The sequence below is a fragment of the Pinus tabuliformis genome, chromosome 1_1 (genome assembly GCF_031772625.1).
Source record: "Pinus tabuliformis cultivar Carrire ecotype Pingquan chromosome 1_1, CPIR1, whole genome shotgun sequence".
Lineage (NCBI taxonomy): Eukaryota > Viridiplantae > Streptophyta > Pinopsida > Pinales > Pinaceae > Pinus > Pinus tabuliformis.
This window is the reverse complement of record NC_142297.1, coordinates 990,151,048-990,169,386: the sequence shown is the minus strand read 5'-3', so window position 1 is coordinate 990,169,386 and position 18,339 is coordinate 990,151,048. Positions and strand designations below refer to the sequence as shown.

The 18,339-nt window shown below is 35.3% G+C and overlaps 1 protein-coding gene across 1 annotated transcript; it reads left to right on the top strand.

The window, feature by feature from the left end:
• The first annotated feature begins 11,655 nt into the window (after nt 1-11,655).
• LOC149217863 (DNA polymerase delta catalytic subunit-like) lies at nt 11,656-12,875 on the top strand. The gene is made up of 5 exons (XM_089390390.1): nt 11,656-11,772; nt 11,907-12,067; nt 12,336-12,409; nt 12,526-12,613; nt 12,794-12,875. Exons 1-5 carry the CDS (start codon nt 11,656-11,658, stop codon nt 12,873-12,875), a joined length of 522 nt encoding a protein of 173 aa, XP_089246516.1.
• Nucleotides 12,876-18,339: the final 5,464 nt, after the last annotated feature.

Below are 18,339 nucleotides of genomic sequence, written 5' to 3'. Positions count from 1 at the left end.
GATGCACTTTATGATGTTCTACGACAACCTAATGTCCTCGTCAACTTCCTCTCATCTTCCTTGTCATGTTTTCAGGACTTGTGTATCCAAAAAGAAATTTGGGAGATGAATGCCATCATGGTAGAAAATCAAGGGGGTTTCAAGTCATTTATATAGGGTTCCCACTAGCATAGTCCCACCATATGATCCACCCAATCCCTCAATTGGGGTCTACTGCTATTTCAATTAATTATTAGATGATCATGGTGGGCCATAATTCCAAGCTAAATATTATGACTCTTCATATGATATTGTTGGAGATACTTGAGGAGACATCTTTTTGGCTAAAGGGTTAAGGGAGGATTTTGACTTCAATATCGAACCATCAACCATATCCTCAACATTTGTTCCATCAACCATATCCTTAACATATCTAACCAACAATCAAGAGGACAACTTAGGTCAAGCATCAGCATCCTCTCTTGCCCATGTTGTTCATGATATATATCAATCTATGAATGCCTCTACACTCCACCAACTGTGCATCAATAAAATTTTCGGTTTCCCCACTATCCTCCAAGATGGATACATGTTGTCCCTGCATTGTGTCTTTGATTGCAGAGTGGCTAATAATCATAGTTTATCGTGGATGATTGTCATGGTATGTAACATCCATGGTCCAATTCATTTGTTTGGTGCCCAATTTTGGTGAATCATTGTATTGCATCATGGTAGCATATATTTCCTTTTCTAAAGCAAAAATATATTGAAAATAAATTGAGTGCTGAGGCAGACCTAAAGGTGGTGAACTAAGTGCTTCCTATGTTCATGTTACATGCTTGTATTTTTTCCACTTAGCATCTAAGTTTTTAACTTCCTGTAATCTTGTTTAGGAGGCTAAAGATCCTTTTGAAAAGGTAGTCTTGGATGGCCGACAATTGGCTTTGAAGCTAATTACAGCTTTTCAAGTTTGTATTAGTTATGGCTTGGACATGGAATAAAAGAAAAACTAGGTATGCTGGTGAAACACATAAAATAGTTTTGACTGTGTGCACTTGCAGATCAGTGTGAATTTAGTTTATGGGTTTACCGGTGCCACTGTTGGGCAATTTCCCTGTTTGGAGATTTCGTCGAGTGTGACAAGCTATGGTAATTTCACAGTTCTTCCATGGAAAAAAAAATTAAATCCATGGAAACCTTGATTTTCCCCTTGTTTTTCCTAGTTGTAATGTTATTGGTGCTTCTTTTACTTACAAGATAGAGATGCTTGCAGTCCTCTCTTATTCTATATATGCATGTATCAGCCATTCACATTGATTATTTTTGGGCATCAATTATATCCATGTAATTCTTTTCTTCCTCCTGGCATAATGTTTTGGGTATGAACTGTAATTGACAATCTTGTACAAATAAGATCGAGTTCTTGAATTGCATTAATTAGTCATGTGTACTTGTACAACTAAGATGATATGCTTAGGCCCTCTTATTATATTTTGATTACAAGTCTAGTTTGATCTTTTGACACATTCTCTGTTCCATCAGACAATATCGATTTTACGTATTGTTTTAAAATTTCATATCATTAATCATCTCTTTTTTTTTCCACCTATCAGGCCGTCAAATGATAGAGCATACAAAGAGGCTAGTTGAAGAAAGGTTCACAATAGTTGGTGGTTACCAATACAATGCTGAGGTAGGCTATTATTTAGCAACTAAAGGCATTTCTGACCTTTGAATTGGATCAGTAATGACAGGAAGTACACTTGTTGTATTGGTGATAGTTTAAGTTCTTGAAATCATAATGGGTGATCTGATCCTAACCAAGATTTCTACGGTAATACTTGATATTATATTTTTATATTTGAATCTAGGTTGTATATGGAGATACAGATTCAGTTATGATACAGTTTGGTGTACCAAATATAGAAGAGGCCATGAAGCTATGGAGGGAAGCCTCAAATTATATTAGTGGTACATTTACAAAGTTACAGTGTCAAGAATTTTAGATATTCGTGAAGCCTCTAGAGTTGTTAATGATGTTTTTGTAGGGATGAATGTTTTAATATCACCTTTCTTTTTAAAACAAATCTTATTTTGACATTCCACTTCCATGAGATCTTTGTAAAGATGCACAGGACAAGATGATCAGTTATGCTTTTCTGTGGCTTATCTGCATCTGTTTGGTGCATCTTTGGCATCTAATCAGTGCGTTATTGAACATATGCTTTTATGCAGCTTATTAAACCAGAATATGAAAAGATATACTACCCATACTTGTTTATCAGCAAGAAAAGGTATGTTGGGTTGTTGTGGACAAAGCCAGATGCTTATGAAAAAATGGATACTAAAGGTGACAAACCTGATCTTTTTGTTTCAAAGATAGGCCTTAGTGTTTGTGAAGGCTCAAAATGCTCTTAGAAAAATAATTTTTTTTATGCCTTCTTAATTATTAAATATTCCTAATCTTTTAAATATTCCACATCAACAAGCATTTAAACACTGCGAAGGGACAATTGCCTGCTGGTGAAGAACTTGGTTAAAGGGTGCCTTCACAAAATACTCTTTGATCGTGAAATACCTGGTGCAGTGCAGTATGTCAAGAACACTATTTATGACTTGTTAATGAACAGAATGGATTTGTCACTTTTGGTGATAACTAAGGTGAGAACAATGAATCCTTCTGCATGTTTATGAAGAAATTTGTTTGACCATTTGTTACTTTTGAAATGGAGAAAATATGATAGGGGGAAGAGGAGATTTACATTGCAAGAAAGTCACTTATTACATATTCCTAGTTTCAAGCGTTAGAAGTATATAATATATACCTAGTTGGGGCAGGCCATGGAAGTTTCCTTTTTAAGTCTGTCATGTTTCTTCTTCCTACATTCTGTACTTGGAAGGGATTTAGTCAATATTTACTGCTAGCAATGGGAGGAAGAAGTGTCAAGGGAGGTTCTTATACACTTGAAGAGAATCAAAACATGACAATATATAATATATCTGCATTTCTAATTTCATCCTGAGAAAAATTGATTACTGTTTAGCTGTGGCAGAAAGAGATGTTTGTAGGTCATATCCTTTATCAAGGCTATCAGCATATTCTTAAGGGAATTTTTGTTTGCCAGTGCTAACAATCTCTTTGTTGAGTCAGGGTCTGACAAAGACTGGAGATGACTATGCAGTCAAGGCAGCACACGTGGAACTAGTTGAGCACATGCAGAAGGTAAATACTGGAAATAACTTCTCAGAACAAGTATAATGAATGGTACAATGCCTTCTAGTTCCATTTCAATCCTATCTCTCTATTTTTATTATTGCAGTGCATCTAAAGACTCTTGTAATATTTTGCTTTTTATTGACAATGAGTCCATTGTTGGATTTTTTAAATTAATGTCATGTTTTAAAGCCAAGTTGCCCCTGGTTTTGCAGAGGGATTCTGCAACTGCTCCAACTGTGGGTGATCGTGTTCCATATGTCATCATAAAGGCTGCAAAAGGTTCCAAGGTAATAATTAACCCCTTCTGTGCTCAGCATAAGTCTCGATATTGCACTAAAAAATGGTTATTTTAATTATTTTGTTATGTTTTATTTGGAGGTATAATTTACAGAGGGATATGGATATTAATTAACCCCTTCTGTGCTCAGCATAAGTCTCTATATTGAAGTATGTTCTATCATATTCAAGACCACCTCTACATATTCCGTAGATTAAAGGCTGAGTAGAATTATTCTCAAAATTCTAGACAGCAAGCACTTATTTTGAGCGACATTATGCTTGATCCTTATAGGCTTTTAATCCTGTTAAAATTATTATCAAAACTCTACACATTCAGTGCTTATTTTGAGCTCCATTGTACTTGATCTTGCCAGTTTTTTCAATTCCTTTGGTCTTTTCCTTTTCTCAGCTTGTAATTTTCCAAAAGCATAGATGTTCAGTGCTTATTTTGAGCTTCATTGCACTTGATTTTGACCCTTTTTTCATTTCCTTTGGCCTTCTCCTTTTCTCAGCTTGTAATTTGCCACCGAAAAGCATAGACAAACTTTACAAAGAAATGGTAGCCAGTTTCGAACCCTGCTTAAATAACTTTCAGAGGTAAGAGCTTTTCAAAGTTTCCTATTATGCAGAAAGAAATCAAAGTTTAGAGCATAGGTTTTTTCAGTTTTATTTTTGTGCAAGTGTTTGGACATGCCAGAAAAGAATTAACAATGCAGGGAGCCTGGTTACATCTGAGCCAGTGGCTGGAAAATGCTCTTTGCTTCTTTTGCTTCACAATCGTATACATGCCCAAAAATGTAGTGAAGGTATGTATGTAAATATAGGTTTGAAACCCCTTACCCATGTTAAAAGACGTAAAATTTTATATTTTAAGAAATAATGAGAAATGGTTAGCTACAAAGTAGAGTATTAAGACTTATACTTTTAGAGTTTCATGTAGACAAGGCTTAAATATCAAGGAATTTACTCCATACTTTGATGAGGTTCCATTTTTACATGGGTGCCATGACCTTAAGGTAGGTATGCAGGCACCGAGAGGTAAGAATTGAACATATGGAATTGGTGAGCCATTTGAGTACTTGAGGTAGCTATGACGGCACACAGAGGCAAGGATCGAACTTAGCGTTGGTGGGCCATTGGGGTACTTTCGTAGCAGTAGGCATGAGGGCACTGAGAGGTAGGATTTGAATTTATCCCATCATAATGCTTATCCAAATGTTAGAGACCCTAAACCATGTCCATGCTCTAATTAAGGCCTGCATTTTAACATTTGTTGGTTGGGTTGTAGGAATTTATCATAATTATCCAGGTTCGAGTCTAAGAATGGGCTATGCTTGAGAATTTTACTCTTGCAAAAAATTATGACTTATTATTCTTTCTTCATGGATATAAATATTTATTCAATTCCAAACGGAAAATAACATGTCTAACATTCAGGAAGAAAGGGGGATCCCTTGAATTTCTTGTATTTTCAAGTTTGTTCATGGATATGAATATGTTTCATTCCACATGCAAGAAAACATGTCTAACCTTCGCGAAGAAAGGCTGACTGCTTTTCTTGTATTTTCAAGTTTAGTCCCTTTTTATGCTCTGCTGCTTTTACTTTTCTTTATTTTTGTTTCATTGTAGGAACACTCTTGTACCTATTCCCTTGAAGCATAATATATAGGGTGGAAAAACTTGGGTAGAAGTGTTAAATACAGAGAAGTGTTATATATGAGGATGTATAAGTTAAATTTGCTATAAGCCCAGTGGGCTAGTTTAACTGGTTGCTTTGGACCGACTAGTTTCAAGTGGAGATTGTTGCAAATTTCATAGGTTCAAGTCCAATAGAATGTGGCAAATCATTTTCAGGATTTCCTCCAGCTCTACTTGAGTTATGTATGTCGTCAAAACAAACTTCTAAACCATTTGAATGAAATGATAGTTGGAAGCATTCACGTTCTCTTTCCCGTTTGGATGCAAATCTTTTGACAAAACTGTAAATGTCTTATATGTAGTACTTCTTTCTTTTGTGAAAATATGCAATTATGCATTGTGATGACTTGTACTGTAGAAATCTTAGGTTTATTTAACACTTCATGAGTTTGCAATTGTGTTCCCCTCGGTTATGATTTTCTGAAGTTTTTGGTTGTTGGAATTGTCTAAGTCTCCAACTTTGATTTCCCTGATATCATTGCTACAAGATATAGAGCTGTCGCTAGTTTTGTTCATGTAGTCAAGCCTTTTTTTGGATTAAAAACTGTTGCACCACAGATAATTGAAAATTTGTCATTTTAAATATCTATACGAGTGGTATTCTGGGGCTAGCTTGTGGTTGAGATTTACAAGTTGGAAAAATTTAGCCTTTCTTGTTTGATTTTGAGAAGTTTTCAAATAACTGCAAACAGTTTAACTTCATGACTTGTTGTCATAGGCTACGTATTTTAGTGTAGATTTACCTTCCCTAATTTTGTATAGGGAGCTCATGTTATGAAATTATTTTGAGTCCTATTATTGTAGTGATATGCATAAAGGCTTCCTACTTTCTAGACATTTGGTATTTTGGTCTTCACATTTTTATTACTGTAAGTTGTATGTTAGGCAGTGTTAAGGTTCATGGCTTTAACGTTATTTCTCCTATGATAGGTGGAATATTTTTGTCAACTGCCTAAGCCTGTAACGTAGATGGGCAGTTGGCATTCTTAGCGTATCAACTAGTTTTATTTTCAAGCTACATTTATCTAAAAATACGGATCTTGCGGTGGAAGAGAATATGGATGGGCTAGTGTGGTTACCATCATCCACATGGACCTTATGACAATTGTATATGGTAAAAGAAATTAATTAGAAAATGTTGTGAACTCATATTCATTTGGTATGCTTATTATGATCTATTACTCATATGCTATTTTGCTATTCCATATGCAATAGAGTTGCAAACAGATGAGATATTTTGAAGCTTTAATGTATGTCTTACATGATTTCATCATGTGTTTATACAGCTGGTGATTTCATTTCACAAAGATGAGATATCAGCTGCCTCATTGCTTTATCCATGTAAAGTTGGATATCTCAGGAAAGGCATTGAACTTCCTTCAGGAATATCGTCATTTGTGTGTAGGAGAGTTTATGACACTATGAATAGGTGTTTATGTCGGTTAACTGATCAAGACTACATTGATGTAAGTTTTCCCACACCATACCTGGTTAAATGATGGAAATAGGGAACTTGTTTAGATTTTCATTTTTTCTATTTGTATATGTAAATGTCATGTTGGGTATGCTAAATACATGTTTGAAGGGGCGTTTATTTTGGAGGAGTATTTTTGTCCTCAATGACTTGAGAATCAACCTACGAGTAGCCTTTGCTGGTCAAAGTTCAAATTTGTCTATGATGCATTGCAAGTATAGAACACATCCAAATTTATTGTTGGACACCTAATCCTCAATGCATTAGTGTGGAAGCCAAATGGAAAAAAGGAGTCCAAGAGACCTTGTGATGTGAAACCCAATGGTCACATATTGTACTATAAATGTATATCTCTTGTTAAAAAAAAATTGTACTCTCCTGATTATCTTTCATATTGCCCTTGCTACCCATGTGTGTTTAACATGGTATGAGAGTAGGCATATTCCTGCCCTGCATAATTAATTTGAGCCATTTGTTTTATGGCTTTTCTGTGCATTTTTTTCTGCCATATTCCTTTATACAGACCTGCACCCTGTTTGCCATATTCACTTGAACGATGAAACCTTCCTCTTCCTGACACTGCCAGCACTGTTCAAGCTGTTCTGATATGTCTGTCTGTCATATACGTTTTTGATATTGTCTGCACCTTCTGTCAAGCCTGCGCCCTCTGTCAAGAGACCAGCTGCAAACGTTGTCTCACTGCGTCAGTGTCATAGACGTTTTATACCTGTGCTCTCTGTACCTGCGCTCTCTGTCTGACATTCATCTGACATACGTTTGAACGCTAGACGTTTCATACGTTTGAACGCTGGACGCTTGTGTTACAGTGTGTGGGGTCTGGTAATTGGATGCCTGTACTGATGCATGTACACGCAGCGTGTGGTGCTGGTTGGTATAACAATCTTCTGTATTAATTCGATTGATTGCCATGTTAACAATGTTTGAATAGCTTGAGGAGTCGTTTTTATTAATAGCTTGAGGAGTCGTATTGGTATCAGCGTGATATATTTCCGTTTCCGTTTCAACGGATTCTCCTTGGAACTTGCCAGCCCGAATGAATATTGCGCAGTTCACTTCGATGGCTTGATAGTTCACACTGTTGGCTTGACGTGTGAAGGATTGGCATTGTCTGATGAGTTGCTGGCGACGCAGAGCGCTGGGCTTTGGGCTGTCATCGTAAAGAGAGTTCTGTTCCAGTCAGAGGAGACTACCACCATAACTGGAGACCATCACTAGAGGAAGGCGGTTTGAGGAGCCTCGCCCTTCCTACCATTGTCTGCCATTATTTTCTATCCTCTGCATCTCTCCCTTGATTGGAAAATCTGTCGTGATTCCCTACTTTTTCCTGTGTCCATTGAATGTTAACACTGGTTGTGAAAGCAGACTTGTGAAGTCAAATCCCAAGCTCTCTCGGTGAAATTCTCTGCGTTGATTGACCTCATATGCAAAGAAGTTTTATATTTTGGTTCATATATATGCATTGAAGTCCTTGATGCATTAATTAAGGATTGAATTCTATGCGTTCAACGATTTATGTTGAAGTTCGTGAGTTAATTCTGAAGTGCGATGCTATATGTTGGATGGCACGTGTGCTCCTTTGAACTATGATTGATCTCTTCGTTAATGGCCACCGTGAGTGGTATGGATATGCTGCATTGAGTTAAGCTTAATAACCTTTTATGTGTTGCATGGTCTGGACAAAAAAAAAAAAAAATGAAACAGACAACTGCGCAATCACAGGTTTGCCACGGACTTCCACAACGAAAATCCAGCTACGACAGGCACCTTAAATTTTCGGATTGATAGACTCTTCCAGAAATTGTGTGGCTGTGGGGTCGATGTATGCCAGTAAGGATATTGTTGTTTGTTGTCGTTGAGTGGAGCTATTGCAGACATTATAAAGAAAAATTGCTATGATATAGTACTAAGCACTGCTAGTGCATCATTAAGTGTTGAGTTTATGTTGAGTTCTCTATTTCAGGGTTACACTCAGTATATCAAACTTTGTTATCTTTGAAAATTCATTTGAAGGCTTCATTTGCAGTGAGATTATTGATCTATGATTTTGTACTACCTCATTGAACAGGTGTCATCTACAGCAACCAAGGGCAAAGTTTTGTGTGAACTTGTCTATGAATTGATGTAATCTATTAATTTGATGCAAGGATTGTTGTTGACTGTTTGCATTGGATAGAGATTAGATTTAGATATTTGTTATGACAGTATTGACACATCATTCTTTGTAAATACCTACGATAAAGAAACTATTGAGTTGGTACTGTTGACATTGTTGATCTATAGACATGTATTGATGAAGTGGAGTATGAGTTCACATTCTAGGGTTTCAGGGATAAGTCTTGCATTACCAAAGTATTATTGACTGAATATGCTGATGGATAGAGTTTGATGATGATGTTGAATTGACGGGCCAAGTGTTATGTCAGAGAGCTTGACAAGCCTTGATACACTGCTGTATCTTTACCACTGTTGGTTTGATCATTGCTATGGCAATGTTGCAATGGACAAAACATGGTTGAGATTGCTCTACTAAGACTGTCGACAAATTTCATTTGCAAAGAAATTCAAAGATTGACTCCCTTTTTCACAGTGTGAGTAGTTTGAATAATTTGAGAAGTACATTAAAGAAGCGAGTCATTTGCTACATTGAAATTGGTATTGTGTTGTCTGCTACAGTGACTTGGTGATATTGGCATCCTGCTACTCATATAATAGTTGCAATTATTTATCATTTTATAGACCAATATGTAGATGAAGATAACATCACTTCTCTGATTATACTAGTCTGAAATGGATAGAATAGATGATGTATTGAAACTACTATATAATTTAATACTTTCCACTGTTGATGAGATGGTTAAGATCAACAAAACCTCTCTTTCCAATATCAAAATTTGTCTCTAAAATGCACATGAAAATATTGAGTTTTTTCATCTTAAGACAAAGCTATAGCATGAGGAATTACAATAGTGGAGTCATCATTCTGAACCTATTTCTGTTCAGAAGATTGAAACAGACTCCCATATATAGCAAGTCAATATTGTTGAAGTTCATTCACATCCAGTGCCCAATAAAGGAGCAGCTGTACATGCAAATGCTGAAACTCAGTCTGCACCTCCGAAGCCCATCATGAGACCTTGGGAAGAGCTTGTCCAAAATAAGCATAGAACTGGTCTTGGATATGACAAGGACTTGTCCTTTCATATTTTAGACTATGCCAAGCCCATTCAGTTTCAGAGTGCTGGATTCATTCATAATAGCTCAGTTGCTCCTCATGACAGTTCATATCCAGCTGTTCCAGATTCTGCCCCTCTTCCATAGCAACAACAACAACAACGACAACAGATTGTGAAATTCTAACACTGTAACCGAGTTGGCCATTTTAAAGATCATTGTTTTGATCTTCATCCATGTAAGCACTATCATAAAACCACCCGTTCTTCACACAGATGCTTCAAAAACAAACGTCCTGCAAGAACAAAGATTCGTCTTGGATGGATCGCTTCTTGGCAATGGGCATCAATAGCCAAGAAGATATTCCAAATGCATGTCAGAACTTGTTCCAGAGTATTGAACAGTCTTGCAGTTGAGTTTTCTCCATCATCTCACCTTGTATCTGACAGGGGGGGAAATGATGGTCATCTACAAGCTTCAAAGTCACATCAAGTAAGCCTGAGCCACAACCTACCACACCAGTTTCATAGTTGTAGCCAGAAACAAAGATGCCCATAAACATGCCTTCAATTGGCAATCTGGAACACTTCCTCTAGCAGAAGACTTCAACTTCTTGCAATTTTCGGAAGAATTCCAGGAACAAAATTGAGGACACTTCCTCTAGTAGAAGACTCCAGCTTCTTGCCAGTTTTGGAAGAGTTCCAGGAATTGCATTAAGCATTCCAGAGTTGTTGGTCATCCTTAAATCATCACAGGTTGAGACTTCCCTTTTCAGGTTGAAGTTCTCCCTTTTATGCGGGGTGAGACCTCCCTCTATTGGTTGAAGGTTTCCCTCTTCAAATTAATAGGAGCACATCCTCTAGCAGAAGACTTCAACTTATTGCCAGTTTTGGAAGAGTTTCGAGAACTGCACTAAGCGTTCTAGTGTTGGTGGTCATCCTTAAACCACCGCCCTTTATACCAACATTTTAGAGAGCACATTCATCCTAGTGTTGCCATGAATTTTTGTACATTTTGTATTCAAGCTCTCTTCTTGGACTCATACATAACCCTTCGGATTAAGGGGGGGAATATTGGACACCTAATCCTAAATGGGTTAGTGTGGAAGCCGAATGGACAAAAGGAGTCCAAGAAACCTTGGGATGTGAAACCCAACGGTCACATATTGTACTATAAATGTATATCTCTTGTTAATAAAAAATCGTACTCTCCTGATTATCTTTCATATTGCCCTTGTTGCCCATGTGTGTTCAATAGTTATTTGAGTCTTTGGACTGAAGGATCGAGGATTGACAAAAGACGTTCAATTAGCATCATATCTATTAATGCCAGGTCATTGGTCCCTAAAGAAATCAGATACCAGATGTTGTAAAAGTTCTACTTTACAAGTGAAACATATCTGGAAGATATTGGATAGTCCTTTTTGTTGATTTTTTCTTTTCGCTCCAACTTGCATTTCAGAACATCTTTTTCCCACTTTTTCTATTTGATATAATTGTTATTTGGAGCTAATTTCCAATTTTAAAGCAGTCCAAGATTACTCTACATTGATGAACAAAGTTAGATTGAAGGTTTAAAATTTAAATGGATTTGTGGTACCAAGGTCCAATTCTTCTTGAATTTTCCGGAAGGGGGGTGTCTTTTCTTTTATTGATTGGAATCCTATCTAGGTTGACTTTTTAGATTAAAGTTATTTGACAATGACATGGATTTAAATAAATAGATATAATGGGAGGTGCAACTTTTGTGAATGAATTCTTCCTCCGCACTATTTTGTAGGATGGCTTCTTTATGTAAAAGTTTTCGTCTGGATATAATGACTAGTGTGTTTACTTGGGCTCAGGCATATGAGAAATCTGAGGATCCAATTTACGTACTGGAGAATAACATCCCTATTGATCCACAATATTATCTGGAGAATCAACTGAGCAAGGTGAAAGACCAAAGCATCATCACTTGCAGTTTATGCTCTTTTTGAAAATTTCACCAGTGTTTCAAATATATCTTGATAGATAGTAATTCTTTCCAGCTAAGTGTTTTTTATTAGTGCCTATTTTTGCTCTGTAGCTGCTGTTGAGAATATTTGAGCCCATTTTGAAGAATGCAGGCAAGGAGCTTCTTCATGGTAGTCACACACAAGCAGTTTCCATATCAACTCCTTCAAATAGTGGAATTATGAAATTTGCCAAGAAACAACTCAGTTGTATTGGTTGTAAAACACCTATCAGGTATTTAGTTAATACAGGTAGAGGGTGTCCTGCATGTGGTTTCCTTGCTTATAGTAGTGCACAATTGAGAGTAACTATTGTTTCAGTTTGGTGCTTTAGAAAGCTACTAGGGTTCATCTTTTTGATGTGGAAAAATCTACGAGGTTGCATGATTCCATGCCTACTCTCCTTGTAAGAAGCTATCTAGCTTTCTTATAATAAGAATGTCTGGTTAGGTTGTTTCATACTGAAATTCATGATGTTACCTAATTTCATGTTGCCATTGCAGCAAAGAAGATCAGACACTTTGTTCACATTGCAAAGGAAGAGAGGCAGAATTGTATCAGAAAACAGTTGCAAATGGTAAGCTGGTATTCTAATACCATTTCTCTTTATTTGGAGAATTTAAAGTAGGCCCTGTGTCTATTTTTCTCACCTATATTTTCTATCATATGACACTAATATTTGATCAATGTCAGTGAGGGAATTAGAAATTCTTTTTGGTAAACTATGGACACAATGTCAGCGGTGCCAAGGCTCTCTGCACCAAGATGTTCTTTTCACAAGGTTTTTGAATGCTATATTTCAAGTATTACATTTTCATAACATGATTTAAATTTACATTATGGATGTATTTTGTAACATTTGTGTGATCATGCATTTGTTTTTAATTAATAGGATGTTTTTTTTTATTTTTACAATTACTATCTCTTTTATACTTGCATTGATGTCCTATCCTTATTACAGTCGTGACTGCCCAATTTTTTATCGTAGGAAGAAAGCTCTGAAAGACCTAACTGAAGCAGAGGTGCAACTAGAGCACTGGTAGTTTTGAGGATGCTCCCTGTGTAGCTTGTAATTTTTTGTATTAACGAATATTTTTGTTTTCCTGAATTTTCTCTGGTGTATGTTTCTCTGATTAATGGACCAGGGAATTTATTTGGTCCCTGAATCAGGATGAGCATGGTTTATTTATTGTATAGTAATTGTAAAGTCCTTGTTATTTAATGTTAACCAGTTCGATATATCTTTTCTCCTTCCAAATGAGGTGGAGAAAAAGTCAAAATAGATACATACTTCACAAGGCACACCCTATAAATGCAATGTGCACGCATATCCCAAATTTTAGGAGAGCACACACTATAAAACATAGATCTGTAGGCTTACATATGTATATCCAGACATGCATATAGTTGAATGGATGGATGGATGGATAGGTAGATAGAGATGGATACACAGATAGATTGGCAGGAGCATTGCAACTACAGTGTTCACTACTAAAATGACTGGAAATAACATGACAGATTTTACAGTTTTATTATTCGAAGAGTATCTTCTATGTTTAAACAGTATCATTGAGAGTGAACACTGCAAGGATGCATATGATGGATTGAGGATAGTGGAACTAAAGTTTAGATCACCATATCTGCGATATGCTGACTTTGAAGTTATTTCATTGGTTGTCATGCGACTATTGATTAAGTACGCTTATAATACCGGTTTTGCATATGGGAAATTTACCATTGTTTATGTGATTAAAGTCCCTACAGGGGATCTTTCATTTACCGTCACTAAAACAACTATTTCTTTAAATGATTCACATGGGAATGTTGTTCCAAACATTGATGTCTTTAACATGATCATGAAAGTGGTAATGAAAGCTGCCAAGGATTATGAAAAGGAAGTTATCTCAGGGTTATTCCTTCGCTTGTATATTTCAGGGATGCAAGGCAAGGAGGTCACTCTTAGCGAGGATGAAATTAATTCCCAACTTAGGGAATTAATTAATTCCGGCATAGTGGGTGGAGAACCACAAGCAGTGAAATCTATGATTAGGAAACCTCATTATCCCAATTATGTAACGACACTCCCAGCTAGGGGTAAGGACATGAAACCTTTCATGGTTGCCGATACGGAGACTGTTCTCGTCAATGATGTTCATGTCCCTTACACAGTCGGTTACTTAATTGTATACCCTGGTGATGATATTGCAGCCATGCCTGATTATGCAACTCAAATCCTTTTCAGTGAGGATTTTTCCTTCATCATGCCTAAATTTGAAGAAAGAAGTCATAACATGTTGTCACAATCTGTAATGCGCTTAGGTTTGGTTGCTGAGAGCAGGAATATTGACATTGTTTACTTCCATAACTTATCTCGGTTCGATGGTATTTTATTGCTAAAGTATTATACTTCTCATGAAGTATTTTGAGCAGATTTATTTTTTATAAATAATTTTTGGCAGGAGAAAATCTGAGACAATAGTTTGAGCAGATTTATTTTTTTCTAAATAATTTTTTTTATTCTCTCCAGAGAGACAATAGTTTGAATTATGGACATTTATTTTTTTTTAAATAATTTTTTATATTGTCTCTAGAGAGACAATAGTTTGAATTATGGACATTTATTTTTTTTAAATAATTTTTTATATTGTCTCTAGAGAGACAATAGTTTGAATTATGGAATTGTCTCTAAAAAAACAAAATGGTAATTGTCTCTAAAGGGACGCAAATGAAATTGTCTCTACAGAGACAAATCAAATTGTCTTTATAGAGACAATAATAATATGTGTTCTATATTGTCTTTATAGAGACAAATTTTTGAGACATTATATTTTGAGACACCTGCTTAGAGAATATTTAAGACAATATTTTAGTTTCTTTTTGTCTTAAGTTAAGACAATTGACTCAAATATTGTCTTAAATATTGCCTTAAAACCCCCCTACATGTAGTAGTGTGTCTATGTGTAATGTGTTTACTTCCTGTAATATTTTTGCATTGGAAATGTCATGTTTTCATCTACAACCGAAAGAAATGATATTAATCTCATTTAATTTGGGTGATGTTTAGGAAAGCTGGTAATTTCCCATTTCATGCCTTTATGTTGTGATACGTCTTGATGTATCTTTCCTTTAAGGAAACTTTCATGGGCTAGAAAAGATTTATAAACCTTTAGAATTTTTTTTAAATATTTTTTCCTTCATAAGATAAATTTCAATTCTCTAAAATTAACTTGTGAGCTTAGAGAATGTTCCAAACATCCATATTTGATCATAATAATTTTATGGATAATACTTTTGTAACCTTAGGGATTCAAGGCTTAAATGGAGACGAAAATTCATATGATCTAGTAGACAATTGTGAGCAAGAGGCTATCTGAGAAGTAGCTTAAGTCTAGAATGATAGGTATCAAAATTCAATAACACTTTAAATAACCTCCATCATAAATTACCATGATAATGATATTCCCTTATAATTTTTTCCAATAGAAAAGATCATATCTCGTCAATTTATGTTCCATCAATTCAATATTAGGACATTAGCTATGAACGTAATGAAATTCAGGACAGTGACAACACTTTCATAAACATATAGTGTGAATCATCGATACTAATGGTTCTAAAACATTCATTGACTAATGTGGTTTAGTTCCATCATTTTGTATTCATTATCCAGTCGTGTGAGCTTTGTAAGTCTAGTATCATTCTTTCCAAAGAGGTAGAATTTTAATTGATGGTGGAATGGAGTTGTAGTAGTTGAGGGTTAGGTTGTGAGGTTATTCTGTGTTGGTCAATGACAATATATTGAATAAGTCCCCATTATGGACCCCTAATATAGAGAAATATTGATAAGTATGTCAGTTAATGGGAATTAGTTCCTATAAGATGATGTATGTTATCATATTTGGATGTTTTAATATTTTCCTTTGGTATATTGGTGATTAGGTATGAGATGGTATAGATGAAAACTATCAGGTTTTCCTCCAAATACTAATAGAACCTAATATTATTTTTACATGGGATTCCGACATCGTAGAGAAGTATGGAACATTCGAACAAAGATTGATATAGCATGGTGTTAAGCTATTAGTTATTGTGTCTCACTTTTTTGGAATATCGAGAAACTAGCATATCATATCCTTCATGATTTTGTATTTTCTCTCAATAAAATAATACCCAATTGGTTGTCATCACTGGAAAAATTGATGCTTTCCATTGAACTGGTAACTCATGGATGGTGTAGATGATGGCATGGAAATTTGAAGATAAAATCTTCAATAAGTCATCAATTTGGGTCGAAATATTATATTTGGATGGAATTTATATGAAAGGAAATCTCTTTATGACTAGAAGAAAATTGTTGTCCCACACACGAAATTTAAGGTGTCTAGATAAAGTAAAATTCATGACCCTAATTCCTTAAGTTAACCTAGGACGGTGGGTCTAGATACCTTGCCTTGTTAAGAAAGCACTAAGGGGTTAGGCATCTTAAACCACCTAACTATAAATTTTTCACTAACTAAATTTATGCTTTAAAAAAAGAATCACAAGAATTGTTAATCCAACCCCCAAAGCCACCATGGAATTGTTCCTATAAATTCCATTTCCCTAATTTCCCTTAACCATTAAAACCCATCACATTGTACCCAACCCTAAACATGGAATACCTACATAATTCCATACACTTCTTGTGAAAATGACTATATTTTTATGCTTTAGTAGTTTTGAGGTGACATTTTATATGGATATTTCCTTTTACTTGAAATACCCTTTGTTATAAAGTGATACCAAGTTCCCATAAAACCAACTTAATTACCTTAGTGACTTGTTTACCAACTATCCATGTCTAATAAACACACCTAGTAACTCACCCCTAACATTCCCGAGTGCATCCAGGTTGTCATATATGTGCTAAGTTTGTTTATCCAAATCATCCTATGTCCACCTACCATATTTTCCCATCCCATATTGATCCATTTATTCAACTCGTCTTGCTTTATCTGTCAAATTCACTTGGATTTACCCAATGCTCATTAAGATGGATACATCTACCTAAAATCCTCCAGCTAATCCAGTCAACAAACCCAAATACATTTCGTGGATGTGCACGGATGAATTCATTTCCAATGTTGTGTTTGAAATGAGTGTCTCTCATGATTGTGATCAATAACTACTTGTGTCAAAAGAAAATTCAACCATCCATCAAAACCCCTAAGTGTCGACTAACCAAATTCATTGCTCCACATATAGTCCATATAGCTAATTCATCAATCTCTCTAGACCACTCATGTCGATCATGTTTTCCAATGAGGCTACTTGTGTCATCCTTCTCTGCTTTTCTAGCCAAGTTCTCTTCCAAGCCTATCTTGGTTTATCCAACTAGCATGCATTTCCACTGTCTACAGTGAATATATTATATGGAAAGGATAATCCCACTTCTCCATAGCATACCTTGACAATGGGTGAAGAAATCCAAATTGACAACTAAGTCATCAAACTTTTATCATGTTTATCTATGCTATTCAAATAACTAATGTGATTTTCTGGTGGATTCACTTAAAATCATGCAAGGCTAAGACCATAGACAAGGTTTCCATTTGTTTACACTATGCTTTTGTTGCTACAATATCATAATTGTATAGAGAAGTAAATTGTTTCCTTTAGCAAAAATTATGCTTCTTAGAAAATAGTATCCCTTATACAAATCCTTAAGATATGCATACCTCAAATTGGTTGTGACCATCACTAATAGATTTTGTTAAGACTTTGTATGGTTCTGATTATTATTTTTTATTGTCTATTCATAGATAATTAGAAAGTATATAGGTCATTGTTTGTCTACTTTTTATAGGGTATAATCACTCGATACCATTTGCTTGTAAGAAATATTTAATGATAAAGATTGTATAAACAAGTATTTAGTCATTAATAATAGCATATAGAGAAGTGAGATGCTTTTAGACCTCTTGGTAATGTTTGAATAAGTATGTCATAGGTTTACATAGAATTAGCACAAGCATTGGTTGGGAAATAACACAACTAGATAAAAATATAGCAATTAAAATATAGAAATCCAGAGAAATGCCTATGGACCTAATGAATTTTGAAATATATTTTATTTTCAATTAAAATTGGTAAATTTATTTGTTAAAACAAAAATAATAGTTACTAACCATATAAGAGTATGTATGGCAAGAGCGATAAGTTTCCAATACATAAACGCTACAACTTTTTTTAAGAATATATTTTATAAAAACATTCAATGAGATGAAATACTATGTGCATATTCAAAAACGAAGAGAGGAAAAAGCTACCCACTAGGAGCCTCACTTTTAGTGGGATCTTCTAGAAAGTGTCGAAGTGACTATATTTTTCTTCTTCTACTATTGGGCATTAAAAATCCATAAGTGTAGTAGAGTCTGCCCCTAATGCAAGAGAAATTGAGCATTAGGCTGATTTAATGGCCATGTGAACCTAATTTATCTAATTCCTTCTCTAGAACATGGAAATGAT

What these genes read in the sequence shown, in the direction of transcription:
- LOC149217863 (XM_089390390.1), top strand. Translation starts at nt 11,656, where the DNA reads ATGACTAGTGTGTTTACTTGGGCTCAGGCATATGAGAAATCTGAGGAT. An exon ending in GGTTGTAAAACACCTATCAG is followed by an intron (nt 12,068 to 12,335) that starts GTATTTAGTTAA and finishes TTGCCATTGCAG; the next exon opens with CAAAGAAGATCAGACACTTT. An exon ending in TCAGAAAACAGTTGCAAATG is followed by an intron (nt 12,410 to 12,525) that starts GTAAGCTGGTAT and finishes GATCAATGTCAG; the next exon opens with TGAGGGAATTAGAAATTCTT.